The sequence below is a fragment of the Mustelus asterias genome, chromosome 14 (genome assembly GCF_964213995.1).
Source record: "Mustelus asterias chromosome 14, sMusAst1.hap1.1, whole genome shotgun sequence".
In the NCBI taxonomy this organism is placed as follows: domain Eukaryota; kingdom Metazoa; phylum Chordata; class Chondrichthyes; order Carcharhiniformes; family Triakidae; genus Mustelus; species Mustelus asterias.
In genome coordinates, this window is record NC_135814.1 from 3,191,963 (window position 1) to 3,204,103 (window position 12,141).

The window sequence follows — 12,141 nt, forward strand, 5'->3', positions numbered from 1 at the left end:
TGTGAACACCATCCACCAGGTACACGGTACATACTCTTGTGACTCGGCCAACATCGTCTACCTGATACGCTGCAGGACAGGATGCCCCGAGGCATGGTACATTGGCGAGACCATGCAGACATTATGACAACGGATGAATGGACACTGCTGAACAATCACCAGGCAGGAGTGTTCCCTTCCTGTGGGGGAACACTTCAGCAGTCACGGGCATTCATCCTCTGATCTTCGGGTAAGCGTTCTCCAAGGCGGCCTTCACGACACACGACAATGCAGAATCACTGAGCAGACACTGATAGCCAAGTTCCGCACACATGAGGATGGCCTCAACTGGGATCTTGGGTTCATGTCACACTATCTGTAGCCCCCATGACTTTCCTGGGCTTGCAAAATCTCACTAACTGTCCTGGCTGGAGACAATTCACATCTCTTTAACTCATGCTTAACCCTCTCTCCACTCACATTGTCTGCACCTGTAAAGACTTGATTACCTGCAAAGATTCGCATTCTAACCATTATCTTGTAATTGAGTTTGTGTCTACATATGTCCTGTTTGTGAAACAAATCCTGCACTCACCTGATGAACGGGCAGTGCTCCGAAAGCTTGTGCTACCAAATAAACCTGTTGGACTTTAACCTGGTGTTGTGAGACTACTTACTATAATTATGAGAGTTATCCTTGTCACCCTTCTTAAATAATGGGACAACATTGGCTATCCTCCAATCCTCTGGTTACTTACTAGTGGCCAATGAAGAAACAAAGATTTCTGTTAGACGCCCAGCAATTTCATCTCTTGCCTCCCTCAGTAATCTGGGATAGATGCCATCTGGCCCTGGGGATTTGCCTATCTTAATGTTTTTAAATTTCCCCAACACTTCCTCCCTCGTAATGATGACTTCTTCAAAAGGGTTTACATGCCCCTCTGAGACACCATCAATTGACGTGTCCCTCTCCTTTGTGAATACCGATACAAAGTACTCATTAAGGATCTCACCACTTTCTTTGGTTCCACACATAATTTCCCTCCTTTGTCCTTAAGTGGACCAACTCTTTCTTTAGCTACCCTCTTGTTTCCAATATATGTATAGCACTGTTGATGACCCCTTCCATTTCTTTAATGATGATGGAGAGTAGACCTGTTATTACCTTTGAGGTCCTACTTTTTAGTTTAAGTCCTCACGCCCTAAATTCAGCTTCGAGGACCTCATCCTGTATTTTATCTATATCGTTGGAGCCTATATACATCACGACAGCTGGCTGTTCACCTTCCCCTCCAGAATGCCCTGCAGCCGCTCCGAGACATCATTGACCCTTGCACCAGGGAGACAACATACCATCCTGGAGTCTCGTTTGCATCTGCAAAAACGCCTGTCTATTCCCCTTATAATTGAGTCCCCTATCACTAAAGCTCTGCCACTCTTTTTCCTGCCCTCCTGCACAGCATAGCCAGCCTCGGTGCCATGAACCTGGCTGTTGCCACCTTCCCCTGGTGAGTCATCTCCCCCAACAGTATCCAAAACAGTATATCTGTTTTGGAAGGAGACAACCGCAGGGGACCCCTGCACTGCCTTCCTACTCTTTCCCTGTCTCGTGGTCACCCATTCCCTATCTCCCTCAGTAATTATTATCTGCGGAGGGACCAACGTGCTATCCACGATTTCCTCAGCATTATGTATGGTCTAAAGTGAATCCATCCTTAGCTCCAGAGCTGTCAAGCAGTCTAGCAGGAGCTGCAGTTGGACACACTTCTTGCACGTGAATGAGCCAGGGACACTGGAAGGGTCCCTGAATTCCCACATCGCACAAGATGTGATTTAAAATAAAGATGAAATTTACAAATTATGGAATTCGTACAGCAGGAGCCAATCACATGGTTGGATTTGACGGGTCTGATTCTGATTGTTCTGTACGAGCTCCCCACTGGAAAATATGTTTTTAAAATGTTGGGTGAAAGACTAAAATTAAAATGGAGGCTGGGTACAATTCGATTTAATCTCCTGTATAAGTGAAGTTTACTTTTCTATAATCCATTCTCAGAGCCAGGAGAGCTCAGGAAGATTTGGAGAACACTTTAAAAAAGACACAGGAAGATGCAAAAAGCAGGGAGGAGGAATCTCATCAAGAAATCAAGAATCTTAAGGAGACAGTCAAATCATTAAAGGAGAGGACAGTGGAACTGCTCAGGTGAGGGACTGAGAAACTAGAATCACTGATCTGAGAGTGCATATCAAAAAAGAGAATGATTATTTATGGTGAGTGTGACAAAGCACATAGTGAGTGTGCCAGAGCGTGTAGTGAGTGTGACAGGGTGTGTAGTGAATATGACAGGGTGTGTAGTGAGTGTGAAGTGTGTGCAATGAGTGTGACAGGGTGTGTAGTGAGTGTGACAGGGTGTGTAGTGAGTGTGACAGGGTGTGTAATGAGTGTGACAGGGTGTGTAATGAGTGTGACGGGGTGTGTAGTGAGTGTGACAGGGTGTGTAATGAGTGTGACAGGGTGTGTAATGAGTGTGACGGGGTGTGTAGTGAGTGTGACAGGGTGTGTAGTGAGTGTGACAGGGTGTGTAATGAGTGTGACAGGGTGTGTAATGAGTGTGACGGGGTGTGTAGTGAGTGTGACAGAGTCATAGAGTCATAGAGGTTTACAGCATGGAAACAGGCCCTTCGGGCCAACTTGTCCATGCCGCCCTTTTATTTAAAAACCCCTAAGCTAATCCCAATTGCCCGCTTTTGGCTCATATCCCTCTATACCCATCGTACCCATGTAACTATCTAAATGCTTTTTAAAAGACAAAATTGTACCCGCCTCTACTACTACCTCTGGCAGCTTGTTCCAGACACTCACCACCCTCTGTGTGGCACACCGCTGGTCACAGGTCTCCAGTTTGAAAAACATTTCTCTACAACCACCCTCTGGCTTCTGTCAAGAAGCCAATTTTGTATCCATTTAGATACCTCACCCTGGATCCCGTGAGATTTAACTTTATGCAACAACCTACCATGTGGTACCTTGTCAAAGGCCTTGCTAAAGTCCATGTAGACAACATCAACTGCACTGCCCTCATCTACCTTCTTGGTTACCCCTTCAAAAAAACTCAATCAAATTTGTGAGACATGATTTTCCAGTGTGTCATGAGTGTGATGGTGAGTAAAGTGAATGTGACGGGGTGTGCAGTGAGTGTGATGGGAGTGTGTAGTGAGTGTGACGGGGTGTGTAATGAGTGTCACGGGGTGTATAGTGAGTGTGACAGGGTGTGTAGTGAGTGTCATGGGGTGCATAATGAGTGTGACAGGATGTGTTGTGAATGTGATGGGGATTGTAATAAGTGTGACGGGGTGTGTAGTGAGTGTGACAAGGTGTGTAGTGAGTGTGACGGGATGTGTTGCGAATGTGACGGGGTGTGTAATGAGTGTGACAAGGTGTGTAGTGAGTGTGACGGGATGTGTTGCGAATGTGACGGGGTGTGTAATGAGTGTGACGGGGTGTGTAGTGAGTGTGACGGGGTGTGTAGTGACTGTGAAAAGCTGCATTGTGAGTGTGACAGGGTGTGTAATGAGTGTGACAGGGCAGTATGTGTAGTAAGTGTGAAGTGTGTGTAATGAGTGACAGGATGTGTAGTGAGTGTGACGGGGTGTGCAATGAGTGTGACGGGGTGTGTAGTGACTGTGAAAAGCTGCATTGTGAGTGTGACAGGGTGTGTAATGAGTGTGACAGGGCAGTATGTGTAGTAAGTGTGAAGTGTGTGTAATGAGTGACAGGATGTGTAGTGAGTGTGACGGGGTGTGCAATGAGTGTGACGGGGTGTGTAGCGAATGTGATGGGGTGTAGTGAGTGTGACAGGGTGCGTAGTGAGTGTGATGGGGAGTATAGTGAGTGTGACAGGGTGTGTAGTGAGTGTGATGGGGAGTATGGTGAGTGTGACAGGGTGTGTAGTGAGTGTGATGGGGAGTATAGTGAGTGTGAAGTGTGTAGTGAGTGTGAAAAGCTGCATTGTGAGTATGACAGGGTGTTTAATGAGTGTGATGGGGTGTGTAGTGTGTGTGACGGGGTATGTAATGAGTGTGACGGGGTGTGTAATGAGTGTGACAACGTATGTAGTGAGTGTGGCAACATGTGTAGTGAGTGTGATGGGGTGTGTAGTGAGTGCGACGGGGTGTGTAATGAGTGTGACAGCGTATGTAGTGAGTGTGGCAACATGTGTAGTGAGTGTGATGGGGCGTGTAGTGAGTGTGAGGGTGTGTAGTGAGTGCGACAGTGTGTAGTGAGTGTGAAAAGCTGCATTGTGAGTGTGGCAGGGTATTCAATGAGTGTGATGGGGTGTATAGTGAGTGTGACAGGGTGTGAAGTGAGTGTGACAGGGTGTAATGAGTGTGATGCGGCTCTTTAGTGAGTGTGACGGGGAGTAGTGAGTGTGATGGGGTGTGTAGTGAGTGTAATGGGGCATGTAGTGAGTGTGACGGTGTGTAGTGAGTGTGACAGTGTGTAGTGAGTGTGACGGAGTGTGCAATGAGCGTGATGGGGTGTGTAGTGAGTGTGACGGTGTGTAGTGAGTGTGACAGTGTGTAGTGAGTGTGACGGAGTGTGCAATGAGCGTGATGGGGTGTGTAGTGAGTGTGATGGGGTGTAATGAGTGTGACGGGGGTGTTTAGTTAATGTGACGGGGTGCGTAATTAATGTAATGGGGTATGTATTGAGTGTGATGGTGTGTAGTGGGTGTGATGGGGAGTATAGTGAGTGTGACAGGGGTGTAGTGAGTGTGACAGGGTGTGCAGTGAGTGTGACAGGATGTGTTGTGAATGGGACGGGGTGTGTAATGAGTGCGACGGGGTGTATAGTGAGTGTGAAAAGCTGCATTGTGAGTGTGACAGGGTGTGTAATGAGTGTGATGGAGTGTAGTGAATGTGATGGGGTGTGTAGTGAGTGTGACAGGGTGTGTAGTGAATGTGACGGGGTGTGCAATGAGCGTGACGGGGTGTGTAGTGAATGTGATGAGGTGTAGTGAGTGTGACAGGGTGTGTAGTGAGTGTGATGGTGAGTATAGTGAATGTGACGGTGTGTAGTGAGTGTTTTGGGGTGTGTAGTGAGTGTGACAGTGTATAGTGAGTGTGAAAAGCTGCATTGTGAGTGTGACAGGGTGTTTAATGAGTGTGATGGGGTGAAGTGAGTGTGACGGGGTGTGTAGTGAGTGTGATGGGGTGTGCTGTGAGTGTGACAGGGTGTGTAGTGAGAGTGACGGGTGTGTAGTGAGTGTGACAGGGTGTGAAGTGAGTGTGACGGTGTGTAGTGAGTGTGAAAAGCTGCATTGTGAGTATGACAGGGTGTTTAATGAGTGTGATGGGGAGTATAGTGAGTGTGACAGGGTGTGTAGTGAGTGTGACGGGGTCTAATGAGTGTGATGCAGCTGTTTAGTGAGTGTGACGGTGTGTGTAGTGAGTGTGACAGGGTGTGCAATGAGCGTGACGGGGTGTGTAGTGAGTGTGATGGGGTGTAATGAGTGTGACGGCGGTGTTTAGTGAATGTGACGGGGTGCGTAATTAATGTCATGGAGTATGTATTGAGTGTGATGGTGTGTAGTGAGTGTGATTGGGAGTATAGTGAGTGTGACAGGGTGTGAATTGAGTGTGACAGGGTATGTAGTGAGTGTGACAAGGTGTATAGTGAGTGTGACACGGTGTTTAATGAGTGTGACGGGGTGTGTAGTGAGTGTGACGGGGTGTGTAGTGAGTGTGACAAGGTGTATAGTCAGTGTGACAAGCTACATTGTGAGTGTGACAGGGTGTTTAATGAGTGTGATGGGGTGTAGTGAGTGTGATGCGGTGTGCAATGAGCGTGGCGGGGTGTGTAGTGAGTGTGATGGGGTGTAATGAGTGTGACGGGGGTGTTTAGTGAATGTGACGGGGTGCGTAATTAATGTCATGGAGTATGTATTGAGTGTGATGGTGTGTAGTGAGTGTGATTGGGAGTATAGTGAGTGTGACAGGGTGTGAATTGAGTGTGACAGGGTATGTAGTGAGTGTGACAAGGTGTATAATGAGTGTGACACGGTGTTTAATGAGTGTGACGGGGTGTGTAGTGAGTGTGACGGGGTGTGTAGTGAGTGTGACAAGGTGTATAGTGAGTGTGACAAGCTACATTGTGAGTGTGACAGGGTGTTTAATGAGTGTGATGGGGTGTAGTGAGTGTGATGCGGTGTGCAATGAGCGTGGCGGGGTGTGTAGTGAGTGTGATGGGGTGTAATGAGTGTGACGGGGGTGTTTAGTGAATGTGACGGGGTGCGTAATTAATGTCATGGAGTATGTATTGAGTGTGATGGTGTGTAGTGAGTGTGATGGGGAGTATAGTGAGTGTGACAGGGTGTGAATTGAGTGTGACAGGGTGTGTAGTGAGTGTGACAAGGTGTATAGTGAGTGTGACAAGCTGCATTATGAGTGTGACACGGTGTTTAATGAGTGTGACGGGGTGTGTAGTGAGTGTGACGGGGTGTGTAGTGAGTGCGACAAGCTGCATTGTGAGTGTGACAGGGTGTATAGTGAGCGTGACGAGGTGTATAGTGAGCGTGACGGGGTATAATGAGTGTGATGGGGTGTGTAGTGAATGTGACAGGATGTAATGAGTGTGCCAGGGTGTGTACTGAGTGTGACAGGATGTAATGAGTGTGACAGGATGTAATGAGTGTGATGGGGTGTGTAGTGAGTGTGATGGGGTGCAGTGAGTGTGACGGGATGTAATGAGTGTGATGGAGTATGTAGTGAGCGTGATGGGCTGTAGTGAGTGTGACAGGGTGTAATGAGTGTGATGGGGTGTAGTGAGTGTGACGGGGTGTGTAGTAAGTGTGATGGGGCGTGTAGTGAGTGTGAGGATGTGTAGTGAGTGTGACAGTGTGTAGTGAGTGTGAAAAGCTGCATTGTGAGTGTGACAGGGTGTTTAATGAGTGTGATGGGGTGTAGTGAATGTGACAGGGTGTCTAGTGAGTGTGATGGGGTGTAGTGAGTGTGACAGGGGCTTGTAGTGAGTGTGACAGGATGTGCATTGAGTGTGACAAGCTGCGTTGTGAGTATGACAGGGTGTGTAATGAGTGTGACAGGGTGTAGTGAGTGTGACGGGGTGTGTAGTGAGCGTGACAGGGTGTGTAGTGAGTGTGACAGGGTGTGTAGTGAGTGTAACAGGGTGTGTAGTGAGTGTGATGGGGTGTAGTCAGTGTGACGGTGTATGTAGTGAGTGTGACAGTGTGTAGTGAGTGTGACAGGGTATGTAGTGAGTGTCATGTGGTGTGTAGTGAGTGTGACAGTGTGTAGTAAGTGTTGAAAGCTGCATTGTGAGTGTGACAGGGTGTGTAATGAGAGTGATGGGGTGTGTAGTGAGTGTGACGGGGTGTGTAGTGAGTGTGACGGGATGTGTAGTGAGTGTGTCGGTGTGTAATGAGTGTAACAGTGTGTATTGAGTGTGACAGAGTGTGTAGTGAGTGTGACGGGGTGTAGTGAGTGTGATGGGGTGTGCAGTGAGTGTGACAGGGTGTGTAGTGAATGTGATGTTGTGTACTGAGTGTGACGGTGCGCAGTTAGTGTGACAGTGTGTGTAGTGAGTGTGCCAGTTTGTGTAGACAGACTGTGCAATGCCGTGATTAGTGAGTGTGACTGAACTGATTCTCTGTGCTTTTCAGGGAGAAGGATGCCCTCTGGCAGAAATCAGATAAATTGGAATTTAATCAGCGACAGTCAGATCAAAAACGTTTGTCAAGAAAAGATCGGCTTGGAAGCAAAAAGTGATTTTACTCAGCAAGGTGGATATGTGTTTTTTTAGTGTCTGGAATGGGTGCAATTCTGATCGTTTTTGGTATGCGGCATGTTATTGGGATGAGAAGCACTTTCCATTTTAGATATGAAACTATCAGATTTCTGAAGAAACACTCAGGTGCATGGCCAGAGATTCTGATCTCATCCATTTTGGCATCAAATTTTACAGCAGCGATTTCCAGTCTGTCAGTGGAGAGTGAATTCATGCAAAATAATCGAACCTGAATGTTTGACATAAGTGACCACACAATGACCCAAAGCACTTTTCAGCACTCTTACGGCAGCTAATTTGCACAAAAGAGGATCACCAAAAACAACAATGAAATAATCATTGGCCAGAGCATCTGTTTCTTGATATTAGTTCAAGGATAATTATCCATGGACCCTTGGAAAACTGCTGTTCTCCTATTGTAATCGTACCCATCGGATATGAACACCTGAGAGGACAGACAGATTCTCAATTTAATGTCACGTCCAACAGTGTACTGACCCTCTGACAGTGCGGCGCTCCCTCAGTACTGACCCTCTGACAGTGCGGCACCCTGACCCTCTGACAGTGCAGCACTCCCTCAGTACTGACCCTCTGACAGTGCAGCGCTCCTTCAGTACTGACCCTCTGACAGTGCGGCGCTCCCTCAGTACTGACCCTCTGATAGTGCAGCGCTCCTTCAGTACTGACCCTCTGACAGTGCGGCATTCCCTCAGTACTGACCCTCTGACAGTGCAGCGCTCCTTCAGTACTGACCCTCTGACAGTGCGGCACTCCCTCAGTACTGACCCTCTGACAGTGCAGCGCTCCTTCAGTACTGACCCTTTGACAGTGCGGCACTCTGACCCTGTGACAGTGCAGCACTCCTTCAGTACCGCACCTTCTTCAAAAGAAGAATCATATTGGCACTTGAAAATTAATTTTATTTCTCTGTTCACAGATGTTACCAGACTTACTGAGTATTTCCAGCACTTTCTGTTTTTATTTCCCTTCATCTAGTTCTTCTTAAAAATAGCAAGTTCTTATGTTTTAATGTACTCGAGCAAAATCTCTGGAGTGGTTTTCCTTTGTTTTATTTTGCCAGAATTGGGTCAGATTTTGCATTTACAATAACGACATAGCTGCCAGTAATTATGATCATTATGCCAATGAAATTGTCAACATTTCAAAAATGTGCACAAACACAATAGTGTAGAAATCCTGAACTTACAGTGAGCTATTCTTCACTGCTTCAGATGTTTCACTCGCTAACTGGAAGATTAGCATTAACGGAAAAAATAGTTCTCACTTGAATCTTGACTTGGTGTCTCAGTGTCACTGCTGCTGAGCAAATTTGCATTATATTTTCTGACGATTATACTGGGAAATGTGGCCGGTAATTTGTGCACAGCGAGATCCCACAAATAGCAAAGAGACAATGATCAGATAACCTGTTTTTTTAGTATTGTTAGTTGAAGGGTAAATATTGATGCAGGACTTTGAATGAAACCTTGGGATCTTTCTTCCAATGAGAAGATTTGTAACTGTCAATGAAACGGCCTTTTCAGTATCACCAATATTCTTTATAATTAATAAACAAGTAAATGAAAAAAATATGCACAATGTTTTGAATGCTCCTTTGATTTTTCTCCTCAGTTGTTCAAAGCAATGTCTAGGTGATGGATTTCTGGAGATCCCAGAAAAATCCAGATCTACATAGAACATAGAACATAGAACAGTACAGCACAGAACAGGCCCTTCGGCCCACGATGTTGTGCCGACCTTCATCTGAAACCAAGATCAAGCTATCCCACTCCCTACCATCCTGGTGTGCTCCATGTGCCTATCCAATAACCGCTTAAATGTTCCTAAAGTGTCTGACTCCACTATCACTGCAGGCAGTCCATTCCACACCCCAACCACTCTCTGCGTGAAGAACCTACCTCTGATATCCTTCCTATATCTCCCACCATGAACCCTATAGCTATGCCCCCTTGTAATAGCTCCATCCACCCGAGTCAACCATGAATTATTCAGACTTCAACCAGGTTAACGAGGCCTTTAAGGACTGAGTGTTTTTACACGCAGATTGGGAGCAACCAATAGACGAGCATTTTACTGCGCGCTTGTCCAGTGTCATTGACTTGTTGGGTTTGTTTCAGGCTGTTTCACCTGAAACCATATCAGTGAAATCAATCTCTTTCCCTGTTGGGATCCTTTCCTTTATTTATTCATGGGATGGGGGTAATGTCGATTAAGCTAGCATTCATTGTCCATCCCTAATTGCCCTTGAAAAGGTGGTAGTGAGCTGCCTTCTTGAAATGTTGCTGCCCATGTGGTGTAGGTACACCCAGAGTGCTGTTAGGGAGGGGGTTCCAAAGGAACAGTGATATATTTCCAAGTCAGGATGGTACATGACTTGGATGGGAACTTCCAGGTGGTGGTATTCCCATCTCTCAGCAGCACTTGAAAATTCTAGAGATCACATGCACGCAGAGACTTGTAAAATATACGTGTTAGCGCTAGGATTATTCATCCATAGTAATATAACTTTTTTATTCAATTATTTTGATGTGTTTTTCAGCAAGAAAAATAAACTTTAAAAAACTTTTTGTAATGATTTCAATAAGGCCATTGAGGTTGGCCGCTTAGAATATGAATTCCCTGATTGAAATCTTTATTGCTCGTCCAATCAAGGAGCCTGTTCCATATATAACTGGGAGTGTCAGGTCTGGCACTCTGGATGCTGACGCAGAACTTATAACACTCTATGAACTTTAATAGAGTTTGTAACTAAAAGGGAATCTGGTGAAGGGATACCGGCCTCTGCTGACTTATTTCATTTTTGATTTCCATCTGTCAAATTGACATCAAAATGAACAATTTGGTGCAATTTAAACAGAATCATTTGAGATTTATTCATCCTTAATAAAATTGAAGTTATGGATGGTTAGTCTGTGTCACAAGTTAAGAGTGTGACAGAGTAGTGCCTGCATTTTACAAGGTGATCTTTAAACAAGCATCTCCCTATAGACCACCCATTTTCATGGATGTCTTTAACATCAGAATCATTTCATATTAAACAACAGCATTTTGAGTCAACAACATTTTCAGTCAATAGAAACCCCAGCAGTGAAGGTTGCATCCTCATGAGGTCGCGGAGTACACAGCATACCATCTCAAATCAGAATACAGACTTTGACTGTTACTGGAATGCTCCTCCTGAGCGGTCCGGCCAGTGGAACTGTTGCTTCAGGAAGCCAGTGGTCTGCTCCATGATGTTCATTATTACAGCACAGCCCTCATTGTAGGTATATTGGCTGGTTGGGTTGTGGAAGGCAGCCATCAACCTTTATGGTGAGCAAATGGTTGGCACTGTAGACTGGCACAAGATGAAAGTGGATACAATACAAAAATTTCTGCTCTCAAAATCCTCATCATGGGAGGATTCTACAAAGGAGTCCATCCTGACTATTGCGACGTTAGAGGACATTCACTCTATATTGGCAAAGGCTAATGTCTGACAGGAAAAGCAACGTTGAGGTCCCCAATAGCGACTTTTTTCTGCCATATAGTGCAGGACTTTGAAAAAAGAAGGCAGGTTCCACATCGTATCTCCCCTCTGAGAACTAACACTGAAAGACCCAAAGAGGAGTACCTCACCCGAAAGTCTGTAAAACGTGTGTGTGAAGTGGTGCGACCTGCTCTGCAGCAACTTCTAGTGGTTAAATAAAAATAAATCCCGCTCACTCTCTAAAATCAACACGTAACAATTAATTTATCTAACTAACAGTGAGTAAATTAATTAAATTATTCACAAACCGAATAAATCCCTTCTAACTATTAACTATTCCCAAATAAAACAAGATTCTAATGATATGCTGTTCAAATAAATACAATTCCCACTCATTAACAAAATAGAATTTAGTCACTCTCTAAATTACAACCAGGTTTCATATCTTCCGGGATATTCTGGGCCTTCTCTGTTGATTCTTTTGCCTGGAACTTCTTTCTTCTTTGGTACCTTTGCGAGCTAGATAGTGCCCTCTCTAAGACACAGATGAAACTAATGGATTCTCTCTCTCCCAAGAGTTGAAAGCTGAGAGCTGTGAGCTGTCAGCTCTAGCAGGTGGCAGTTACTCTACCTCTTTGTCCCACTGTCCCCTTCTTTTATACCAGTGATGACATATCAATATTTCCCACAATAGGATTGGTTCTAGGTTGTCAAAACCATCAGATTTAAATTTAATAGGTTTTTGGTATCTAAGTGCCTTATTCAAATTGATTGGCTAAATTCAAAAGATTCAAAAGCCTGCTGTCTTCGTAAAACTACTGCTTGGCCTTTTGATATAAATGCTTCAGTTTGGGTTCTTTATGTACTT

At 45.4% G+C, this 12,141-nt stretch overlaps 1 protein-coding gene across 3 annotated transcripts in view; it reads left to right on the forward strand.

The window, feature by feature from the left end:
• The window catches only part of LOC144503442 (uncharacterized), a 76,941-nt gene extending 66,231 nt beyond the window's left edge, over positions 1–10,710 (forward strand). For 2 of the 3 annotated variants that reach the window (XM_078227759.1, XM_078227760.1), the window contains exons 11-12: positions 2,036–2,182; positions 7,659–9,366. In XM_078227759.1, coding sequence (XP_078083885.1) covers positions 2,036–2,182; positions 7,659–7,764 — 253 coding nt within the window. In that variant the 3' untranslated portion in view covers positions 7,765–9,366. Of the gene's footprint in view, positions 1–2,035; positions 2,183–7,658; positions 9,367–9,415 lie in introns of those variants that run through there. The other variant, XM_078227761.1, reaches the window with a different exon arrangement.
• The last annotated feature ends 1,431 nt before the right edge of the window (positions 10,711–12,141 follow it).